General features: G+C 47.7%; 2 protein-coding genes across 4 annotated transcripts in view; one reads left to right on the forward strand and one right to left on the reverse strand.

Annotated features, from left to right (window-relative positions):
• POFUT1 (protein O-fucosyltransferase 1) overlaps window positions 1–9,623 on the reverse strand; it is a 23,925-nt gene extending 14,302 nt beyond the window's left edge. The window contains exons 1-4 of one of the 2 annotated variants that reach the window (XM_045529467.1): window positions 9,575–9,623; window positions 7,011–7,132; window positions 3,004–3,186; window positions 1,727–1,839 (exon numbers count right to left, since the gene is read on the reverse strand). In XM_045529467.1, the coding sequence (XP_045385423.1) occupies window positions 1,727–1,839; window positions 3,004–3,108 (218 nt within the window). In that variant the 5' untranslated portion in view covers window positions 3,109–3,186; window positions 7,011–7,132; window positions 9,575–9,623. Of the gene's footprint in view, window positions 1–1,726; window positions 1,840–3,003; window positions 3,187–7,010; window positions 7,133–8,802; window positions 9,032–9,574 lie in introns of those variants that run through there. The other variant, XM_045529465.1, reaches the window with a different exon arrangement.
• Window positions 9,089–22,567, forward strand: PLAGL2 (PLAG1 like zinc finger 2). 2 transcript variants are annotated; one of them, XR_006729643.1, is made up of 4 exons: window positions 9,100–9,234; window positions 14,499–14,872; window positions 17,439–19,594; window positions 21,981–22,567. XR_006729643.1 is itself a non-coding variant. In XM_045529464.1 (3 exons), exons 2-3 carry the CDS (start codon window positions 14,613–14,615, stop codon window positions 18,667–18,669), a joined length of 1,491 nt encoding a protein of 496 aa, XP_045385420.1. In that variant the 5' UTR covers window positions 9,089–9,234; window positions 14,499–14,612; the 3' UTR covers window positions 18,670–22,567. The 2 variants fall into 2 exon arrangements, 1 of the variants encoding a protein (XP_045385420.1); XM_045529464.1 differs by having other exon boundaries at window positions 9,089–9,234; window positions 17,439–22,567.
• The last annotated feature ends 1,570 nt before the right edge of the window (window positions 22,568–24,137 follow it).

Here is a 24,137-nt window from a genome sequence, read left to right on the forward strand (position 1 = left end):
ATGTGGCATTGTCCCTTATCTTCCTACAAGGATTGTGTGCTTTTTCTGGCTTTTTGGAATTTGCTTTTGGAGCTGCTTTTAGAGTCAGAGGCATTTTGTTTTCCTGGCATATTGTCAACAGGGGCAAATCTCCACCCTTTGAGGGCAGCTCTGCCTTCTGGCAATAGCTCCAGGTCATTTGGAGGTGAATGGGGAGAACCAAGCAGGTGGACATATGGGCATGTCCTATCTGGGATCAACAATGGAGGAGATTTGAACTTGCCATGACTGAGTATCCTCAGTAACTGAGAAACTAGCTCTCAAGACAAGTCCCGGAAAGGACTAGCAACTAGCTGTTACAGGCACAGCTATTTAATCCATGGTGATTAAGAATGGGTGCTTTGGAGTCAGAATACCTGGGTTCAAATTCCAGCTCTGCTACTTCAAGCTTAATGACCTTGGGCAAGTGACTTCACTGCTTTCTGCTTCAATTTCTCTATGTGTAAAGCAAAGATGACAATAACATCTATCCCACAGATTCGTGGAAAGATTAAATGGGTTAATACCTGGGATAACTTAGAAGGGTATCTAGCACGTAGTACCCACTAAATAAATATTAGTTATTATTTGTTGAAGATTCATATACAGGTCTCAGTTGCCCACTCAGCTGCCCCCTCAACAGCTCTATGACCTTGGGCAAGTTATTTAACTTCACTGAACTCAGTTTCCTCACCTGTAAAATGGGCATTGACAATAACACCCATTTCACAAAATTTCTCAAAGGTGTAAATAAAATACAGCATTTGGATAATAAGAGTGACAGCTGACATTGGCTGGCTGCTCACTACGTGCATGTACTTTGTGCACTAGGAGTGCTCTTTCCATTAAACCAAGGAGGACGCTCGGGCCTGAGAGCGAGCTCATAGGCACCTGAGAGAGAGGCAGGGCTGGGCCAGGGCTCAGGACTGTCTTACTCCTTAATCTGTGCTTGTTTCTCTGTATCAGTCTACCTTCAGCCTCCTAAATGCCAAGTGCTATGACCACAAGTGAATGCATATGTTCCTATTTCTGAACCCAAGTCTGACTTCTCAGCCCATGATCTTTCCTGTCGTGCTACAGCATTGAGGATAAGTACGCTATGTTAGTTATTGTCACTATGACTAGACCACAGCTCCCTGAAGACGGGGGCTGGGTCTTCCTCATTTTTACAGATCACCTTTGGCCTCTTAGTGCTATGTCTCACACATGACAGACACTCTATAAATATTTCACAGCCTGTGCCCATGCCCTGCTGACCTATTTTTTTTTAACAGGGCCTACAGGAGTGCAATTAATAAAGCACATCCAATAATTATGAGGATGACATCATTTCTCAATCTGCACCTGAAGCTCTTCCTCTCTAGAAGCTGGTTCCAGTTTTTACCTTGTGAAGAGGAAGGTAGCAGGGGAGTGATTCTCACGCCTAAAGGAGGAAATTGAGATTCATGTGACTGCACAATGTTCTTTTTATGACATTCCTTATCAGCCAATAAACTCTTGCTCAACCTCGTGGCAGGTCAATGTCCCACCGTGTCAGGTGTTGAAATGGGAACAGATCACACAGGATTCCAAGTTCAAGAGACAGAGCGCCCGCACCTTTGGTCTCATACATAAGGGTGGAGTAGGGGGAGAGGGCCATGAAGGTGCTGAATGCCCATAAGCCCCATGCCCCTCCCCTAAACCCAGCAATGCTGCCCCCTCCAAGTACCTCTGGATCCATTGTTCTTTGTAGGAAGCACTGAAGGAAATGCCTGCAAAAAGCTCCGACTTATTGAAACTCACACGAAACTGATCCCAGAATGGGCCAAAAGGGTTTCCTTCCTGCAGAAAGAGAGTGGTGGAAGGCTTACTGCAGGGGAGGGAAAGCCATCCGGGGATGGGCCAAGGAACTATGGTGGAGGAACCCTGGGTTGATTGACTCAGGCCGAAACACCCCCATGGGGTGGCCCGGTAGGGATGTCACTTTGCAATTCCTGGGCTGGGGGCTGAGAAGAGTGCCTTGCGTCAATTCTAGTTTCCAGCAGTTGTTCACCACAGTGTCTGCAGGACTCTTTCCCACTCACATGCCACATCCCACTGACCCTGCAGCACTGGTGAGGGTCTGGGCAGGAGTGGATCTTGGATTTGGAACCACAAACTCAAGCTTCAAGAGACTCATGACTGCTATTCCAATGCCCTCATTTTCCAGATGGAAACCAAAAATCAGAGAGGGTAAGACACTTGCCAAGGTCTCACAGCAGGTGATGGCAGTGTTGGGGCTATAAGCTAGGTCTCCTCAAATTTCACAGCTTTGCTGACCACTCTCCCCAGACTTTAGCACATGCATTGAAAGACCTAGCTGGGGATTGTCTTATTCCCAAAGTGCAGGAAATTTATAAATTTCTATTAATAAAATACAGCAACTTCTCATTTACCTGTTGAGAGGTACGAAAGTATTCACATTAAGAGGGCAGACAATGAAGCCAAATTACCTAGGGTTGAATACCAATTCCATTACTTGTTTGCTGTGTGACCTTGGGTAAAATACTGAATCTCTCTGTGCCATATTCAGTGTCTTTTCTATAAAATGGGGATATTGTTAGTGTTTTCCTCATGGAGCAGTTTGAGGATTAAATGAGTTAATATGCATAAAGCTCTTAGCTTGGTGCCTGACATATTAGTAAGTGCTATGTGAATATTAGTTATTATTACTGATACGGCACTTTACAATTTACAAGCACTCTTACACCTAACCCTCCTGACACTTTGTGCATGAGACAGAGCAGGAACTGGCATCTGTATTTTGCAGGTAGAAATAGAGGTTCAGAGAAGAAAGTCTGTTACCCAAGGTGACACTGCTGACAAATACCAGAAATAGGACTTACATCTCCATCTTTCTACGCTACGCCCTTCCCGGGCCTTTGCCCGCATAGTGCCATCATGCAGTCCCCAGGGCCTAGAGGATAACAAACATGCAGAAAAGGCCCCCAAATCCCAGGGACCCACCTTCATGGGGCATGTCTTCTTATCAGGGCTTCGCTGGGCTGCCACCTCAAAGCAGTATGCCACCCGCTTCTCAGGGGGCCAGTGGGTGGGTGCCAACTTCTCCATGAAGTCCTCCAGGCTGATGACCCGATGGTAGGCCTGGAGGGGCTCCAGCTTGAAGTATTTCTGGTAGGACACATGGAGCTACAGGGAAAAGAGGAAAAGGAGGGGCTGATGTTGCTCCTCAGTGTCCTAGTGGATGTTTTAGAGACATTTATTAAAACCATACACTCCAAGACCAAGACAGCTCAGGCTATACAACGATGAAAAACTTTCATTGAGACACCAAGGTTGGGCTGGGCACGGTGGCTCACGCCTGCAATCCTAGCACTCTGGGAGGCCGAGGTGGGTGGATCGCTCAAGGTCAGGAGTTCAAGACCAGCCTGAGCAAGAGCAAGACCCCGTCTCTACTAAAAATAGAAAGAAATTATATGGACAACTAAAAATATATACAGAAAAAATTAGCCGGGCATGGTGGCGCATGCCTGTAGTCCCAGCTACTCGGGAGGCTGAGGCAGTAGAATCGCTTAAGCCCAAGAGTTTGAGGTTGCTGTGAGCTAGGCTGATGCCACGGCACTCACTCTAGCCCAGGCAACAGAATGAGACTCTGTCTCAAAAAAAAAAAAAAAAAGACACCAAGGTTAGGACAGAGACAGGCTGGGAGAAGATATCTGCATACTAAAAGACAAATAGTCATATCCTTCATATTAAAAATGCCTGCTGATCTATAAGAAAAAAGACAAATGATGTCGATAGAAAATATAGGCAAAGGTCAGGGGTGAACAACTCATAGCAAAGGAAATCCAAACAGCCAGTACACTCAAAAGATGTACAACCTCACCAGTAATTAGGAAAAAGCAAATTATCATTATAACAAGGCATCACTTCTCACTCTTGAGACCAGCAAAAATTTAAAAGCTTAACTCTAATTGTTGGAAAGGATGTGGGGAAACAGGCATTCTCATACATGGCTGGTAGTAGAAGTATACATTCTGGAGCAATCACTTTGGGATGTAATCTGTCAGTAGAATTTAAATGTTCCTTTCACCTCCAGGTATTTACCCTAGAGAAGTTCTTACACTTTGCACCAGAAGATGGGTACAAGGATGCTCAGTGCCACAATGAAAGTATGAGAACTTGGAAGGAGTCACACCAAATACACTAAATCCATGACAGTGGTTAAGGGACTAGGATTAGCCACAGGGGCTAAGAGAAACTTTATCTTTTATCAACTTTATCTTTAACACTTTAATTCTTTTATTAACAAAAAGAGAAGATGAAGCAAAGATGAGAAAGTGTTAATGATTATCATTTCCAGTGGTGGGTACATAGATGCTGGTTGGATTCACCTTTGTATTTTTCTAGACTTTTAAAAATTCCTTAGAATACCATGAAACAAAATTTGGACTGTATCCTACAGGTCAGGGTTTCCCAAGCATGTCCCACTAGTTCAGGTGGATAAAGGGTTCTCCAAAAAAAAAGTCTCCAGAGTTAAAGAGGCCTGGGAAATGCTGTTTTAAGCTAGTTTCTTTACTGCAGGACTTCTCAGGGCCTTTAACATGCTAATGCATTGGGAATATGCAAATTTAGGGGGATGGGAAATTGAGAATATAATTTCCCCAATAGATTTAACTACTCACCTTTCCTTCATGAGCTATTGGCATTCCAATGAACAGACTTTGGGTACCTTAACTATCAGCAATGAGGTATTGCTGAAGGATTTTAAGCAAAAATAATAAGAGATTTGCCCTTTTTGAAAGATCGCTCTGGTGGCAGAGAAGATGTTATTGACGGTAGGACTAGAGGAAGGAGAAGAATTAGGAGGCCATTGCAATGGTCCTTTTATTTGTCAAGTATGCATTCACCATGTATTTATTGGGTACCTCCCAGGTATCTAAGCAAGAGATGGAGAGGCAGGGACAGGTAGAAGACACAAAGAAAGGTGAAGCAGAGGGTTTGAAGGTTGTGTGTGCATGTGAGGGCAGCCATTTAGCATGATCTCTGGGTTCCTAGCTTGGTACCCAGGTGAATGGAGGGGACATAAACTAAGGCTGGGAATACAGACGGTGACACAGGTTTGAGGGGAAAGATGCTGAATTCAGTTTTGGCTTTGGGAATTTGAGATATCTGTAGACAACCAAGTGGACTCAAGGGTCTAGGAGTCAGAAACACAGGCCTGTGGTCAGAGGGGAGTCTGGGCTACAGATAAATTTAGGAGGTACTTGGTGAATAATGAAAGCCACAGAGTCAAAATTTATAAATTTATAGCAAAGCAAGTAATGGTAGTAATAGCAACTAATATTTACTGCATGCTAACTTAGTGCCAGGTGCTGTACTGACCACTTTACATAGATTTGTTCATTTAATTCTAAGAGGTAGGAACATAACCATCTCCAGTTTACTTATGAAGAAACTGAGGCATACAGAATCTAAATGACTCATCTGAGGTCACATAGCTAACAAGCAAACAGAAAGGGAAGGAACATCAACATCTAAACAGTGGGTGGAGACAAAGGAGACCCTGCTACAGTGCTGAGAGGCGAGGACTGCAGCCGAAACCACTGATGTCTTAGAAGCCAGAGGAAGAGGGAAGTTCAGGAAGGAGAGAGGCTCACGGGGCCAGGTGTCACTTGGAGGTCAAGTGAGAGAAAGACTAAGAAATAACCCCTGGATTTGGCAATTCTGAGGTCCCTGGTGACCTCAGTGAAAATGGTCACAGTGGGGAAGGGGAGGCTAATTGGGGCAGGTTAGTAACCCATAGAAAGAAAGGAAGTAGAGTCTCAGAAAGACAACTGGCTAGGAAGGCAAGGAGACAGAGGGCAAACGAGCCACAGGGAGATAGATAGGTAATATCTAAACTATAATGGTTGAGTGCAAAAAAATCAGAGCATCAATGGCTCCCAGCAACTGAGGACTTCCTTCGCCCTAGGCTCTTCACATGGATAAGCTCGGCTGATTCTAAGAGGGAGGAATATGACAATGTTCAAGGCATGTTACCATCATTAACTCACTCAATCCTCACCATGGGAGGTGGCAATAATTATTACCAGCCTATTTTAAAGACTGAAGCACAAAGAGGTAAAGTACCCTGTCCAGGACGCACGACTAGTAAGTGGCCAAGCCAGCCTATGATCTCAAGTACTCTGGCTTTTAACCTCTGTTAGTAACCTCTTTAAATATTAAAATGCAAAGGAAAAAATAAAACCTACACACAGAGAAAAGGTTATAAAAATGAAATGAAGTGTTTTGTACATATTAAGTATAATTTCTGATATCTATTCAAAAATTGTTAAGTCAATTCATCAAATATTAATTAAGTTCCTCCTGTCAGGCCCCTAGGGATACAATGTGAACCAAGACAGACAAAGGGCTACTGGAGGACACAAAGAATAAGCAAGGAACTAGAGGATGCGGAGTCACCACAGCAAGGGAGCCCCTTGATGGGGTGAGGCTGCTCTGGAGCAAGACTGCCTGGGTCATGGCTTTGGACATGTTGTTAACTAACCTGTGCCTGCGTTTCTCCTTTAAAACTGATAATAGCATCCATCACTCATTGGCCAATGGAATGCAAAGAAGGTGGGCTCTGTCAGGGCTGGCAATGGAGGCTTTAGGTTCAAATCACAGGCTCTGGAGTCAGACAGACATGTGCTTGGATTTCAGCTCCACTACTCACAAGCTGTGTGATCTTGGGCAAGTTACCTAATGTCTCTAAAACCCAGTTTCCTCACAGGGATGTGATGAGGGTGAAATAAGCTAATCCTCATGCAGTGCTCAGAACAGTGCCAACACACAGCAGGTATGGAATGAATGTTAGCCATTGTTATTCCAGAGAAGACAATTGTGGGTAGGGGGTAGAATGAGCTCAGAGGAGTGGGAGGTAAAACCCAGAGAAGGACTTGGGGGTGAAGCAGAAGCAGGTAGGACTGGGGAGGGGCAGACAGAGGCCAAGGTCAGTGGCAAATACTCACATTGGTGAAGGGAGGCTTGTGATGCTGGTACTCGATCCAAGGAGGAACAGCCAAGGTGCGGTTTAGCAGCTTTGCAAATGCCAGGGAGCCCAAGAAGTGATCAGCCTGGTTCCCAAAGCGCCCTGGAAATGGTACATTGCGGGTGAGGTGAGGCCTGGGGCATCAAGGGCATGGGGCATGCAGGGCTCAGAAAGGATGTGGAGCCAGGGGTGGGGAATGCTGGGACACCCAGGAGAGCTAGGGGAGCCTGCAGCATGAAAGCAAGTCTGGACTCCTGGGTCTGAGACTCATGGCCCTTCAGGTCCTGCTCCAACTGCCTTGGCCACTCCAGGCTCCTTGCTGTTTCCCCAGCACGCTCTATAATTCCCATCCCCACGTCCTGCCTTTGCTCTTCCTGTTCCATCAGCCAGGAGTGCCCTCCCACCCCTATCTCCACTCGCCTGCACGTGAAGGGGCAATTCCAATGCCTCATTCACTGAGGTCTTTTCACCAACCCCCTGCCATACTCATTCTTCCTCCTCTGCCTCCTACCTTGGATTTGAGTTACATAAATTCTTCTATTTTCCTCAAATGTCTTTTCATACTTCCTGGCCTTTGTACTGGCTGTTTTCTCAGCCTGTGAATGCCTCAGGGGCAAGGACCCTGTCTGATTCTTTTTGTTAATCCCAGCATGGGATCCACTCGTTCATTCCACAAATATTACTGAGAGGTCACAATGTGCCAGGTGTGTGCTAGATGCTGGGATACAGGAGTGAGCAAGAAGGACAAGGTCTCTGCCCTCAAGGCACTCACAGTCCGGCTGGGGAGACACTAAACGTGTAAACAAATATATAGTAATAAATCCTAACAATTTCAAGAAAGAAAACGTTTGGTGATGGGGAATAATGAGGAGATGACTTGAGAAGAGGTCGGTGAAATCCTTTCTGGTAACATTTAAGCTAAGATCTGAAGGATGGGAAGCAGTTGGTCAGGCAGAAGCGAAGGCGAGGGCAGTCCAAGTATAGGGAATAGCACATGCAACAGCACAGGCCAGAGGACCTGAGTATGTGTGAGGAACAGAAAGGAGCTAAGTGTGGCTGAGCTAGAGGATCAGGGAAGAAGGGAGCTGTGGAGATAGGGGGTGGGGAAAACCATGCAGAGCCTCAAGGCCATGGTCAGGAGTCTGGAAGCCATTGAAGGGTTTTAAAAACGAATGACTTTTACAATGATGATCCACTGCACCTCATTTAAATTGTACCCCTCAATGGCCCTTAGATTGTCCCTTACCCTGCTCTCTTTTATTTTCCCATAGCATTCGTCATCTACCAAATTATGTACTTATTTATTACGTTTACCCTTTATTGTCTTTCCCAAATGAAGACAGATGAAGGCTCTACAAGGGTATAGGGTCTATCTGTCTTACTGCCGTATTCCCAGCACAGTGGGAATACGGGCACAGACTAGGTGCCCCATAAATATTCGTTGAATGAATGAAAGAATCGCCAGGAGCCAGCATGGATCAGTGACATCAAGTCCTGCCCCACTAACTCCATTTATTGGACTCTGGGCTGGCTTAGACCTCGAGCAAGTCACGTAACCTCTCCCAACCTCAGTTTTCTCATCTGTCAAATGGAAGGTTGGACACGGCGGCCTCTCTGTGCCCTTGCAACTAGGGCAGAGAGAAGAGAAGGCCCTGCCCTGCTCTTGGGTTCTCTCCCGGATCCGTCAAGTGTCTCTGGGCGTCTCAGAAGAGTGGCTTCTCCTCTCTCGGCCTCAGTTTCTCCATATGAGCAGAGGGCTCGGGAGGCCTTACCCATGCAGGGACAGTAGAGCAGGTAACCGGCCGGGTCCCAGGAGCCCGCGGGCAGCCCCGGGAGCGACAGAAGCAGCAGCGGGAGGGACACACGCAGCGGCAGGGGCAGCAGTGCCCACGCGGCGGCGCCCATGTCGGCTCCGGAGCCCCAGCGTGCCGCGGAGCAGGGCGGGGGGGGGGAGAAGGGGCGCGAGCGTCCGCCCCGCTCCCGACGGTCTCCGCGCGCCGCCCGCGCGCTGCCCGGGCCGCTCTAGCCCGCGAGCGGGCGGGACCATAGAGATCCCGCGGCACCGCCCCCTCCGGCCCGAGCGCCCGCTCGCGAGGCTCCCACAATGCACCGCACAATGGCCCGACCGCCGCCACTACCGGGGCCTGAGCTGGCCTGGCGGAGCCCGAGCGCGGCCCGGCCCGCAGCGCGGGGCCCCGAGCGCGGTGAGTGCCGGCGAGGGCCCCGGGGGACGGCGGGGAGCGGGGCGGGAGGCCGTCTCGCTGCGTCCGCGCGCCCTATACGCGGGGCGGCGGCGCCCCTCATCTCGGGCCCCTTAGCGCGGTCGCCCACACCCCGAACCGGGGGCCCAGTCTGAGCCAGCCCGGCCCCAGATAGGCCCCAGGGTGACGAAAACTCTCCCTGGACCCGATACCTGTGTCTGGGGAACCCGAAGAAGCCCCACAGGCTCCCTTTCTTTCGCGATCCGGACACGCAGTCCTGAGAGTCCCCTACTCCAGACCCCCAGGTTCCCTGGAGACCCAGATAACGCGCTGCTGACCTTACCAGAGACCCGGGTCTGGGGGACGCAGATAAGCTGCACCTGCTCCCTCCTTCAGACACGCCTACCCAGACCCACATAACCCCCTTTCCTGCTCCAGAAGATCCGCTCTTTACTCTGTTTCGTTTTCCAGACTTACATAACCCCTTTTGAGGCTTCCCACAAATACTTGGGTCTGGAGAACCTGAATAAGCCCTACCTGTAGGTCCCTCCTCAATGACCATATTCCCAAACTTCAGACATGGTCCATCCGGTTACCCATTTTGAGACCCTCTTAAATTTCAGACTATCTTCAACTATCTAGCTGTCGTCAACCCCTGGAGCGCTCTAGCCCGTAGAAGCCCCCTCTTTATTTTGGGGGTCCCTTAGAGACCCAGATAACTTACTCATGATTCCTTACCGTACTTGCTCTTCTTTCCCATCCCTGAGATCCCTTCCAGACTCCTCCCTGAATTTCCCTTCTTTCTCCAGCACCGGTTGACTGCCATCTCTCCAGCCCCCGGGAAATTTAACCTTTCCCACCACACAGTGGGGTGGGCTAGAAGCTGGCTGGGAGCCAGGTTGTTTCCTGCAAATCCAGCCCCACGCTGTGTCCCAGCTTGGTGGGGGAAAAGGGACAGCTGCATGGGGGAGTTGGTGCTCTCACCTGCAAGTGTAGCCTGTCTCCTGGCTTGTGTGTTTTTCCACCTGTCAGCCTTGGACTGTGATAGAGTCTAGCCTTGGGTTTCTAATCCTTCCCTCTTAAGGTGAGGCCACCAAATTGGGGGGAAGAGGGGTGTCTAATCAGGTTTCCTCCCTGTGAAAATGGGGCTGTGGTGAGTTGCAGCCATTTGCTCACGGCCTCCCCAGTAGTGGGAGGCTGCAGGAATCTGAGGAAATAGTGAATCAAAGGGACTCCAAAGAGGGCCCATCTACACTGACAGAAGAACTAGCAGCCTGAGAGTAAATCTAACCCCTGCTAATCCTGTTTGATGTTTCTTGGAATGATGCAAGTCATTGAGACTCTCCAGCCTCCCTGTAATTTAATTCTCCCACCACTCTGGAGGGTGTGTGTGTCAGTGAGAGAGAGAGAGCGTTCGTGCATGAGGGGGGCAGCATTCCCATTCCCCCCTTTCCTTCTCACTGTTTTCCAGGCAACTAGTGTGTCTTTTGGATTTGTGTCTAGTACTCAGGTCCTGACCTGTTTTTTTTTTCCTTTAAGTCTATTTATAGTTTCCCAGTTGCTATTTTGGGTTCTGCTTAAGGGAAGATTCTACCCCAATAACGTTCCGGGTGTATTTCCTCCCGCAGGTGTTGAATTGAGTTCTTCAGATCCCCAAGTAGTTCTTGGGCAGGAGGGATAAAAGCTATTTTAGGGTAGTCACTGAAGTGGAGCTGTTAATCCTCTGTGGGTCTCTTTACTTAAGAACACTCAGAGATTAACCCTTTCCTTGCTGCAGGAGTGCTATCTCTCAGTAGTGTTTTTTTGTTTTGTTTTGTTTTGTTTTGTTTTGGTGGGGGGAGGAGGGTTGCGAGAATTTGAGTGTGGCAGAAGGTGGGAACATGCAACTCAATACAAAGACAAAGATAATAGCTCTCTTTTGTTGGGTACTTATAGCAGGCCAAGCCCTATGCTGAGCCCTTTGCATACCTGACTAAAATAATCCTTACAACAAGCCTGTGAGGTAAGTATTTTTAGCTTTACAGATGAGGAAACAGGCTAATAATGGAGAAAGAACGCAGTTTCTATAGAGATGATGTAACACCATAAAAACTATAGTTTCATCAGAGGGCAGCAGGCATCATGGCATACAACAGAAGACGGACAGGCTGGGAGCAGTATGTCTCAGTTGCAGCTTCCCACAAGGGTCACATGCAGTTTTTAGCAAGCATTCCTATTTGGGGTACGGAGCCTTGTTAGAAGAGGGTATAAGAAAGTGGCCATCTGGGCAAGAAAGAACTCTGGCCCAGGAGATGGTGCTGGAGGAAGGTAAAGTAAGAGGCTGGTTAGAGGGGGTGTACTGGGGTTCGTTGTGAGGGAAAAGGGGAAGACTGCGTTCTGGGGAGATGTTGGGAAAGGAAGTAAACTCACTCTGAGCCCTGAGAAGTAACATTAAAGGGGGGAAAGAAGTATTACTCAGGCCTCATGTGGAAAAGAGGCACACCTCAGAGAGAGCACTGCATGTATTCTGCACACATTTTATGTCAGACACTTACGAGAGCATTATTTTACTTAATCCTCTGTAAGAATCTTATAGATAAGGAGAATAAATCTCTGTTTTAGAAATTGAGGAAACAGGTTCAGAGAAATAAAGTAACCTGCCCATGGTTTCCCAGCCAGTAAGTGGCAGCTTTTCTGATAGCAAGTCCAAGGTTCTTTCCATGCTACCTCCCCTTTCAGATCAGTCACCAGAAAGAATCTTAGGCTGAAAATATACTGAGTTACACCAGTAACTGGGAGGGATTGTGTTTGTTTTATGGAAACAGGTTCTGTCAGCTTCTCTGTAGTTGTTAAGGTTAGAATGTGAGACCAGAAGAGCAGCTTTGAAAGAGAAGTAGAATTCTTTCAGTTTTGCTGAGGAAGGAGAAGTCTGAAGGAACAGGCCTTCTGATTATGTGAGACAAATCCAGGAATCTTCTGGAAGAGAGGAGTTTGCAGACAAAGGGCAGAGGGAGACAGAGGACAGACTAGATCCCCAGAAGGGTTCTTTTTAAGGCCACATCCCCATTAAATGCAGATCAAGGCAAGCACATGGCTGCCACTTTCCTCCTTTGGTTCTAGCAGTACAACCTCGTGACCTCTTCTTCGCCACCACTAGCCTCTTTCCTAGAAGCCCATTACTCACTCTTTCAGTAGCAGTGTGCTAAACTGCTGTGTCTTGTTTGTGCTTGTTCAGGAGAACAGATGAGGTGGACGTGTGGGAGGTGGGGACATACTGTTCTCTTTCTGAGTTTGTGCGGAATTTCCAGGGCTAGGCTACCCTCTCACATCAGCCAAAGTGACGTGACTTGTTTCCCTCTGCTGCCATTCCCAACTTTTCAGAGGCTGAGGTGCATGATTTCAGATATGAAGGGGGGGCAGAATTTGAAGATAGGAGTAGTTCCTTCCAAACTAAACATGCACACTTGAGCTCACTCTCTACCCAATTCCAAGGTGCGTAGTAATCACTGGTATTATAAACAGGTAATTCCACCCTTGTGAAGGAGGAGGGGACTTAAACAATGAAAGCCAGACATCAGAGGCCTTTGAGGTTTACAGTGAAGTAGGCAAATATGCCATGATGACTTGAAGGCTCAAGTGGGACTAGTTTTTAGTGCTACCTACCCCTCCCAGCATGTGATTCATGCAAAATGCAGTCACCTGTATGCAGATCTTTCAGGCAAATCTCTACTCGTGATGGGGAAATGTTTATCATGTTACATTGTAATGTTTCTTCAACAAGAGGAATGGTTCCTGAACAGGACATAGCTCATGTTGATGATGAGCAAAGCTCTCTGGGGCATGAACCCGCTGATCCCATCATCTCGTTCACGGCCAGTCTGTTGGATGAATGGTCACTGTAAGCAGCAGGTGCTAATGAGCTGAGCAAGCATTCTGTGGCCCACAACTAGTTTGTGCAGTTGGAGCCCTCCCCAGATTCTGGTGGACAATCCCCAGACACTCCCTGTTCTCTCTTCACATGGAAGAGCTTCATGACCAAATTTTGGCATAGTATCTTCAAAGGGAATCCCCCATTAAGTAGATTGTGTTGCAGTTGGTAACCTGTGATAAGTTTATGAGTATGAATGAAGGTCTGTTATCCCCTTTTGAGAGGCAGTACGGTAACTCCCATCCTCTTTCTCTGAGTTGGTGTCAGGAAAGGAGTTGTGTCACCTTGTACCAGCCCCTCCCTCCCTCAACAAAAGAAGTAATCAGACCTCAAGATTTTGGCTTCCCACTTTGAAAGGGCTGCAAACCCGGTTTTAGCCAGAACTTCCTGGGCATAAGTTAGTCCCTGAGAATCAACTTGAATTCAATACTAATTTACTTATCTAAAAGAAAGTTGAGATTCCTTTTCTAGATGTTAGGTATATGGAGATGAAAGAGATGTGATATGAGTCCTCGAAGAATCAGAGTGTGGTGGTGAAGACTAAATTCCAATGCAAGTATGTTAACTTGCTCATAGCGGAGAAGTACATATGTATGTACTCTGAGGGTCTGTAGGGGGGCACTCAGCACCTTAGGGTGTTGCTAAAGAAGCATGGTCTGGACCCCAAGACCCAGAGGTCAGGATGGGACCAGTACTGGTTTAGGGAAAATGCTAAGAGTCTGCTATTACCACCTCAGATAGAACCTACTGATGTTGATGCACCGCTAAGAAACACATCTGGTGCAGGGGCTGACTTTCCAGGATGTAAATTTCCTAAGTAAAGGCTTCTCCTTCCTTCTCTGTTGCCTTTTGGGCATTTTATTGCACCTTCACACCTCCATGAGGAGGAAAATTGTGGAAAGTAGTGGATGAGGAGGTGCTAGGGTAATTAGGAAGAGGAGGAACTGCTATCGCTAGGTTTAGTGGAAAGGATATAAAAGTGAGGTCCAGAAGAAAAAGTTTGAAGTTTTAAGTCTTTTAGTTTTTCGGCTTATCTTGTTTCTTATTGGCCTCATTGGTAGTAGTAATAATACTTACCACTAAGCACTTACTGCGTGCCTAGCCTTTTGCTGAATGCTTTATATTTGTGATCTCATTTAATCCTCAAAACATCCTTATGATTTAGGAGATTATTATGTCAATTTTATAAGTGAGGAAATAGCCAGGGAAGTAAGTAATTGGCTGAAAGTAAATAACTGGCTGGAAGTCACATAGCTTCTAAGTAGAAGGGCTGGGGTTGGAATGGCATGGATATGTCTGCCTCCAGAGCCTGTGTTCTCATGGTATTAGGCTCCCTAACACCAGGTGTTCTATGTTTCAGGTGAAAAGATTGTTTTCTGAAGGCTGCGTTGGAGGCTGTGACAAAGCAGAGAGCCCGTGTGCAGCTGATGGGGAGGCTTTCTGAATAACATGGCCCTTCGCCATTAGCCTTGCCATGACCACATTTTTCACCAGCGTCCCCCCCTGGATTCAAGATGCAAAGCAGGAGGAGGAAGTGGGCTGGAAACTAGTTCCCAGGCCTCGGGGCCGAGAGGCGGAGAGTCAAGTGAAGTGCCAATGTGAAATCTCGGGGACACCCTTCTCAAATGGGGAGAAGCTGAGGCCTCACAGCCTCCCCCATCCAGAACAGAGACCGTATAGCTGCCCTCAGCTGCACTGTGGCAAGGCTTTTGCCTCCAAATACAAGCTGTATAGGTAGGTGACACTCTTATACCTCTTCCTGCCCTGACATTTCCAGAAAACAAAGCCAGAGACACCTGCTGAATGTTGGGAAGAGTGGAGTTAAGAAGAGTGAAGGTTAATTTGTCCCACAAGTGTACCCTAAACACCAAACATTTGATATCACTCACTAAAAATGATTCAGATCACTTGATTCAGACACTAGTTATCTGATGGCTACAATATCAGGCATACTCCTTTTCCCACCCCTGTCAGGTGGTGGTTAGAGTTTTAGCCAGAAGTTAGGAATCAGTGTTAAAACTTTAGAAGGAAAAGTAGACCCTCTGGTTTGGTTTGTAAATTTTAAAGTGGAGGCGCAGAGTGGGGACATAATTTACGCAAGATCACATACTGTCTTAGGTCCTGCAGTGCCTCTTCCACTGAATCAGCCTGCTACTCAGGTGATCCTGTCTCTCTCCCTGGTGCCCACTGGGCCAGCTGCTTTTATGAAGCATGTAAGCTCAAGAACTGCTACTTAAAATGAAACAGAATGTGAAAGCCCTTGTGTAAGGCAGATATGGAAGAGCAGCTTTGGTTGCCTTGGTGGGGAGGGGAGACCTGGTTGAAAGCAATTTTGATTTTTATCCTTGCCTTTCTATCAGAGGAATCATGAACTTGCCCTTTACAAATGAGATAGACCAGCCTGATGTGCAGTCATCCAACCATCCATTCATCTATTCAACTATTATTTATTGAGCTCTGCTAGGTACCAGTCACAGTGCTCAGTGCTAGGGACAGAGCAGTGCGCCAGACAGAGGGGGTGTGCTGGCCCTCCTTGAGTTTACGGTCTTAGTAGCATGGGTAGACAGTAAACAAGTAAATATGTGAACAAGATGACCACAGAAAGCCTCAGTTCCTCATCTGGAAAACAGTTGATAGGAAGGAACTAAAATAGGCGGCAGGGTAGTATGGTAGTTAGAATTGCCCTCATGACAGTTCTGCGATCCTCAGGAATGCTTTCATTCTCCGTGTGCTCCTATATCTTAGACTTTCTCAGTGATGGTTTGGGTGCCACTGGGATGCTGCAGGAAAGGTCCTGGTCCAAGAGGCAGGAGCCCTGACTCCACCCTGTAATTTACTGTGTGATCTTAGGTGGGTTACTAAACCTCTTTGGGCCTCAGTTTTCTCACCTGCAACATGAGGGAAATGAACTGTGGATCACTCAACATCTCCCTTTTATATGCTATCATGTCAGTTATGTCATAGGAGGCTGATAGCAACGCCCATCGCCATGAGCACTCTTGAACATGCACTTGTAGCATGAGGGTAATGTTTGATACCCTCTAGGTAGAAAGGACCACTGGGTGCTATACTAGAGACAGCTGTGGCATACCTGAGTGAACTCAGGTCTCAAGAAGGTTGTGTTTAAATCCAGCCTCTGCCACTTACTGACTGATAGGTGGGGCTGCCTTGGCTTCAGCCTTCTCTTCTGAAGGACAAGGTTAATGACAGCTTATGCAGGCCCTTGGCAAACTGTGAGTGCTGAGTTGATTCTGAATGTACTGTGAAGTTGTGGATTGCGGTTCCTGCATTCGGAGCTGCTTTCCAACCAAGGGAGCAGGTAAACCAAGGGACACTGAGGTGCCATACCATTAAAACATTTCTTAATGTGTTACTGGTTTATGTGGCAAGCAACTCAAATGGTACAAATGGTCGTTCAGTGAAAAATGGCCTGTCCTTACACTTGAAGCTACTGTTCCTCTGCTTAAAGACAGCCAATGGGGCTAGTTTTTTGTGTATCCTTTTTGAGACATTCAAACATGTATTCCCTCCCCTTTTTATTTTTAAAAGGGATTATATTACATGCACTGTATTGAACTTCCTTTTTTGACTTAGCCCTATATATTTTGGGAGTTCTTTCTAGATCAGAAAGTATAGATACATTTCATTTTCTCTCGTGTCATTTTAAATTATTTAAATGTAATTTTTTGAAAAGGAAATACATTCACATAATTCATAATTTAAAAAGGCACCATAAGTTATACACTGAAAATTCTTCATCATACCCACCTATAAGCTGTCTAGTTTTTTCCACCTGGGCAACCAGTCATGTCAGTTTCTTGTGTATCCTTCCAGAAATGTTTTAAGCATAGACAAGCAAATGTCACAATATTTTCCCCCTTTTTACATACTGAGTACTATTCTACATGCACTATTCTGCCTCTTTCCTTTTTTTCTCACTTACTGTATCTCTTAGGAGTTTGTTCCGTGTAGGTACATATAAAGCTGCCTCATTTTTTTAAAAAATTGAGTCATTTTATAGACATCATAATTTATGTAACCAGTTCCCTATTGATTGGATGTTCTGATTGTTTCTGATTTTTTGCTACTACAAATGATGTTGCTAAGAATAGCAGTACGTACATGATTTTGCAGGTGGGCAAGGATATCTCTAGAATATAGCTGGCATGGTATTCCATTGCATGGCTTTACCATAGTTTCTGTATCTAGTTTCCTGTTAATGGACACATTGGTTGTCCATTCAGCCCTTATGATCTCCCCTCTTTTCTGGTTTCTCCCCATCTCTCTTCCCTATCCCCAGGCACATGGCCACCCACTCAGCCCAGAAACCCCACCAGTGCATGTACTGTGATAAGATGTTTCACCGTAAGGACCATCTGCGGAACCACCTGCAGACTCATGACCCTAACAAAGAGGCCCTCCATTGCTCTGAGTGTGGTAAGAATTACAATACGAAGCTGGGCTACCGGCGCCACCTGGCTATGCATGCTGCCAGCAGCGGTGACCTCAGCTGCAAGGTGTGCCTGCAGACCTTTGAGAGTACCCAGGCCCTGCTGGAGCACCTGAAGGCCCACTCACGCCGGGTAGCAGGTGGTGCCAAGGAGAAGAAGCACCCCTGTGACCACTGCGACCGCCGGTTTTATACTCGTAAGGATGTGCGGCGGCACCTAGTGGTGCACACAGGCCGTAAGGACTTCTTGTGCCAGTACTGTGCCCAGCGGTTCGGCCGCAAAGACCACCTGACGCGTCATGTCAAAAAGAGCCACTCGCAGGAGCTGCTCAAGATCAAGACAGAGCCAGTGGACATGTTAGGCCTACTCAGCTGCAGTTCCACGGTTAGCGTGAAGGAAGAGCTGAGCCCTGTGCTGTGCATGGCCTCTCGGGACGTGATGGGGGCCAAGGCCTTTCCTGGCATGCTGCCCATGGGCATGTATGGCGCCCACATCCCTACCGTGCCCAGTGCAGGTGTGCCACACTCCCTTGTGCACAACACACTGCCCATGGGTATGAGCTACCCTCTGGAATCCTCACCTATCTCTTCCCCAGCTCAGCTCCCTCCAAAATACCAGCTTGGATCTACCTCATACTTGCCCGACAAATTGCCCAAAGTGGAGGTGGATAGTTTTCTGGCGGAGCTTCCTGGAAGCCTGTCTCTCTCATCCGCTGAACCCCAGCCCGCCTCACCTCAGCCGGCGGCAGCTGCGGCCCTCCTAGATGAAGCACTGCTCGCCAAGAGCCCCGCTAACCTCTCTGAGGCCCTCTGCGCTGCTAACGTGGACTTCTCCCACTTACTGGGCTTTCTTCCACTCAACCTGCCCCCATGTAACCCGCCTGGGGCCGCAGGAGGCCTGGTAATGGGCTACTCCCAGGCTGAGGCACAGCCCCTGCTCACCACTTTGCAAGCTCAGCCTCAAGATTCCCCGGGAACTGGAGGACCACTGAACTTCGGGCCTCTGCACTCCTTGCCTCCTGTCTTCACCTCTGGCCTGAGTAGCACCACCCTGCCTCGTTTCCACCAAGCATTCCAGTAGCCCCCACAGAGGTCCTCAGCTCAGTCTTTGGCTTTGTCAGGGAGCCATAATACCCACCCCGTCCGTGTCCCCCATGAAGGCAGCTGAGCTTTCAGAGCTGGGTTCAAAAAGAAAAAATTCCAGTGTCTGTATGGAGCACTTGGTTTGGGGGTTCAGGCTCCAGGATCGATTCCAGGAGGAGCTTTGAGCCCCAACCCCGTGAAAAGATCTCACACCATAGGACTTCAGGTATTTTTCCTTTTTTTTTGATCTGAATCGGGAGCCACACTTAGTCCTCTTCCTCTCCAAAGCATCAGAACCTCCTCCTCTTTGGAGAGGGGGAGGCCTCTTGGAGACACAGAGGGTTTCGTCTTGGATGACCTCAAGAGAAATCGCCCAAGAAGCCCGCCTTCTGGTCCTAACCTGCAGACCCCACAGCAGTCAGTTGGTCAGGCCCTGCTGTAGAAGGTCACTTGGCTCCATCGCCTGCTTCCAACTAACGGGCAGGAGAGAGAGCCTCTGTTCTTCCCAACCACCCCCATCCCTACTGTACCAGCACCTCCGTTTCCAGTCAGTGTTGTCCAGCAACGGTACCGTTTACACAGTCGCCTCAGATACACCATTTCACCTCCCTTGCCAAGCTGTTAGCCTTAGAATGATTGCAGTGAACACTGTTTACACACCGTGAATCCATTCCCACCAGTCCATTCCAGTTGGCACCAGCCTGAACCGTTTGGTACCTGGTGTTAACTGGAGCCCTGTTTACAAGGCGGAGTCGGGTCTTACTGACTTCTCTTCACTTGAGGTCACATTTTTCCCCCGTGGGGAAATAAACTGACTTTGGACTGCTTCAGTCTCTGACATCTTCCATGACTGCATCTGTTCCTGCCTTCCTCGGCAGTGTCCACAGGAGACGGGCAAGAAGATCGGAGCAGTTTTCTCACAGGTCTGCAGTTCTGTTTTTCTCCAAGTACATCATGACCCCTTCATCCTTTTGAACTGGAGAGGGGAAGAAATGAAAGGCACACATACTTGTATCACCTCCCCATTCCCTAAACCCCACCCGGAACATCATGCGCTGTTGTTATTAGTCTGGGAAGGAGGGACTCTGGGTTCTAGGTTGGAGTGGATGGCAAAGGGAGAGGGTATGGCCCCTCGTTTGTCTCCTTCCTATCTGTCCCTTTTCCAGGAAGTTGTGGAATTGTTGGAAGAAGAGTTTTCAGAAAGTTAGGACTGGGCAGTTAAGTACATTGTTGCCCCCCCATACCAAAATTTTTCTTAGCCACACTGTCCCTTCTGTCTCTTCCACTTTGCAGTCCCCATGGACTCAGGCCATTATGCATAGGTTTCTCTGCTCTCCATCAAAGAACTTTGACCTTCTTGTGGCCCCCTTCAGTTTTGCTCCTAATATCCAGCGAGGCTTCTTGCAACAGATGATTAGTTCTCTTCTGACTGGGGGTGGGGCTTATTGCTACAGACAGCAAAGCCCTTGCCCAGAGCCCAGACGAACCCCATCCTTGCTTCATCTCAGTTCTCCATGGGCTTCGCACTTCCCACTTGTGGAAGGGAGGCACCTCAGGGACCTCCATTGTGAGACCCTCTTGAGACACCTGATTCAGAAACACACTTCTACCTCTTTACTGTTAACTCCTACAGATGCAGCCAGCAGGTTCTGGGCACTTCTCTCACTGAGTGCCTGTTGCTGGCTTCTCCACTAGGGTTTCAGGACAAACTACCAAGGAACTGCCTCAGCCTCCCACCAGTCCTCCCCACCCCACTTCTGTCTAGACTCACTTTGGTTTTTTATCAGGAACTGGGCAGGTCCAAGACTCAGGCTTCTGCTTCAGCCCAGGCCAGTACTCCTGTTTGAGGTGAAAGCCTTAAAATTTAGCTCCCTGGCCCTTGATTGGAAGCAACGTGGAGTGAGTACGCATGTTTTGATTTAGGCAGGGTAGTTTGGGATACCTTTAAAAAAACAAAACCAGATATAAAAATGTCTGGCAAGGTTAGAATCAGTCAGACTAGGCGATTTGCTTCTAAAAATTAGTTTCAGTGAGTCCCAGGGACTAGTTAAGGTTTATTTTAAAAAGCGTCTACCTTGGTACGCAGACACCTCCTGCATGCTGTGCATGTTATCGGGACTCGTATTATAGGAGATGGTATGTGAGAATCCAAGTGGGACTCGCTGCTGCCTTCTCCTTGTTGTATCTGGTCTTCATCACTAGACCCAGCCACCCTCCTTCCCTTGCCTGCCACCTTCCCTGCACCCTCAGTCTGTAGAGGCAAATGGGCCTCTGGCCACAGAATATAAAGTCCTGGGCTGTTAGAGGAGTCCTGTCCTCTCTCTCTGCTCTTTCCTGTCCCTCCCTTGAATTCTCTCTCCCCATAAGAGATGCTGGGAAACTCAGAACCGGCAAAGCAACTATTTAAAACCTTGTCACTGGGGCCTACCCCCAGCCCCTGTCTTGTCTTCTTGCCTTCCCTCCACTCCTGTCTCTTCCCTTCCATCCTGTGTCTCCCTTCCTCTTCCCTCAATGCCCTCCCCACCCACAAGGAATTTTCCCATCACTGTGAATTTTGCTGGTGCAGAGGAATATTATCTGCCTTTACCTCTTTTTCAGACCATAGCCACCCAGCCATTTCTTAAACCCCCCCTTCCCAAAATTGAAAAAAAAAAAAAAAAGCCTTACTGGCCTGGTTGTTCAAAGGATAAGAGTAGCTTTATCCTATACTCAAAACCCAGACTCACTTCAGTACCTTTACTGAGGCCATGAGAGCCTGAGGGGCATCTGCCCAGGACAGGAGCCATGGCATGTGGCAAAGACCAATCAGGGACCAGAAAAACGGAGTGATGTTCCCCCTTCCCCACCACCTCCAGCACCTGTGAGCGATGAGCTGTCCTGAACAGTGGGGCAGGCACCTCCCAGCCCACACAGTAGCTGGTCAGGGCGGAGTGCAAGGGATGACATGCCCAGGTATCGGCTCAAAAGATCTCTGCACCATCTTAAAGAGGTGGTAGGCAGGGAAAGGAACACCAATGAAATTTTCCCCTTCAACCTTTTGTTAATGGAAACCCGGGAAGCAGGTGTGATTACTTTTTTGCTCATAGATATTGTCCTAAGTTGGAATTCTCCCACTACCCTAAACCTTCCCTAGTAGCCCTTTAAATCCCACCCTCCCTTTTTGGTAGCAGTTTTCTCCGCCCTCTTTCCACCTCCCCTCTTATCTAGGAGCTGTTTTTAAGCACGATTTTTTTTAACAGGTTATATTGTACAGGATCAATATTTTGCTTTTTAACAAGGATATTTATGTAATAAGAAACTTTGCCTTAGGCAGGTGTTGGCCAGAAAAGTCCAGATTCCTCTGGGACCCCACCCTGGCCTCTCCTGGAGCTCTGAACCTGCTGTGGAAGGAAATGGCTGTGACCTTCACCGCTGGAGAGTAGGGTCTGTGGCGAGGGGAAAGGGGTGTTCACCGTGATAATCTGGTGCCTCCGTGGAGAGCTTTGGAAGAATTCCAGTCCAGTTTCTTCATGTGTCAGCTGACTTCTTTAGCTGATTCTCGCCGTGTGCACGTCTCCACCTCTGCATATTTGGCACTAGAACTCCTGAAACACCACTTCACATGCTCCTCCCTCCCTACCAGCGGTCAAGGCTTTGGAGCCACTCTTTTGTAACGCCAGATAATTTAAAGAGAAAAATACAAGACAAAAATCTTCTAGCACTTTGTAAACACAGTGAATAACCTCTTGGAGTATTTTTGGCTTTATATAAAACAAGGTTTTTAATTGTAAAATATAAGTGCCATTAGAAAATGCACAGGGCGTATCTTTGTTAAAGTAGATTTTTCAATGTTTTACAGAATTACATTTTCAAAAGTTTTTATAATGAAGTTGTTTATTAAAAACTTCTGAATAATGTGTTTGGAAGTTGTGAACCTGTCTGATTGGGAAAGGGTTGGAGAGAGCCTGGAATTGGGAAGAATTGGAATCTTCAGACATCTTTAGCATCCAAGGTGATGGTGAGTGTAGGGTAGACAGTTGCAACTCCTCCCATTAACTCCTACAAGCTTTGTGCTTTGAAATTTAAAATCTTATTTGAATGGCTTTGGGGTAAGTGGCATCATCCTATCAATTAATCAAACCCAAATCAAATTGACTTTAAACAGTGAAATTTCATGTAACTGAAAATGCCAGGGCTGGGCGCAATGGCTCGTGCCTATCATCCCAGCACTTGAGAGGCCAAGGTGGGAGGATCACTTGAGGCCAGGAGTTTGAGACCAGCCTGGCAACATAGTGAGACCCTGTCTTTACAAAAAGTAAGAAAAATCAGCGGGGCGTGGTGTTGCACACCTCTAGTCCCAGCTACTCAGGCTGAGGTGGGAGGATCGCTTGAGCCCAGGAGTTTGAGGCTGCAGTGAGCTATGATCATCCACTGCACTCTAGCCTGGGTGACAGAGTGACACCTTGTCTCTAAAAAAAAAAAAACTTAAATGCCAGATGCAGAGCAGTCTTTAGGTTAGGTTTGATCCAGTAGCTCAAACATGATTGGCATTAGCATTCCTTCCTATTTCTTTCTGCCCTATCTTGTGTACTTGTGACTTCATCTTCAGGCACTAAAAAGTAGGTTCTCCCTTTGTGTAGGAACAGAATGCTGCCATGATTCCAGGCTCTCAGGAAAGAGGACTCCACTCCTTTTATTCACAGAAGCCCCAGTAAGCATCCTGTTTCATTGGCCTTGTTGGGGTTCTGTGCCATACCACAAGCAGTCACCATAAGCCAGTGAGAATAACGCTGAGACAAGGGGAGGAGGGATTTCTCAAAGGAAATCTGGGGTCCTGTTAGGATGAAGAATGGATGCTGGTTATACAAGACAGATGTCCACCATAGTCATGCACTGCTTGAGGTTCACAGCTAGCTGATGACAGACCTAGGACCTGACCTGACCTACACTTGTGCCCAACCACTGGGTTCAGACCAACTGTTGAGAGGCTGACATGGCTTCACCTGACATCCATTGCTTGGCCAGTCTCAACAAAGGGAGATACCGTGTTCCTGGACCCCACCCCTTGTGCTGAGATCCTCCCATTAAGGGCTCAGACTGAACTCAATTTCCTGTGGTCTGGAGCCAGTGTTCATAGCCAAGGAATGCATGTCACTTGGCGTCCAGCCCAAGAGCCCACGGGGCCGGGGGCGTTAACAAGTGCAGGTGTTTGTGTACAAAGGGAGTGGGCTGGGCCTTAATCTCTTTGGCCTTATGCTTACTTGACAAATGACAACTGTCTACCCCAATGGGTCAGAACCCCAGCTAGGACCCCAAGGAAATCCACCTTGCCTTCTCAGAGGTGTATACCCCAGTATAGGTGTGGGGGCTCAGATGAGGAAGCTGTGGTATCCATCAGAGAGGAGAAGACGGAAGGCTTTCTGGAGGAGGTGGCAAGGACTTCCAGGCAGAAGTGGGCATTATGTGTACTGACCTCACAAATTTGGG

This window comes from Lemur catta, chromosome 17 (assembly GCF_020740605.2).
Source record: "Lemur catta isolate mLemCat1 chromosome 17, mLemCat1.pri, whole genome shotgun sequence".
Lineage (NCBI taxonomy): Eukaryota > Metazoa > Chordata > Mammalia > Primates > Lemuridae > Lemur > Lemur catta.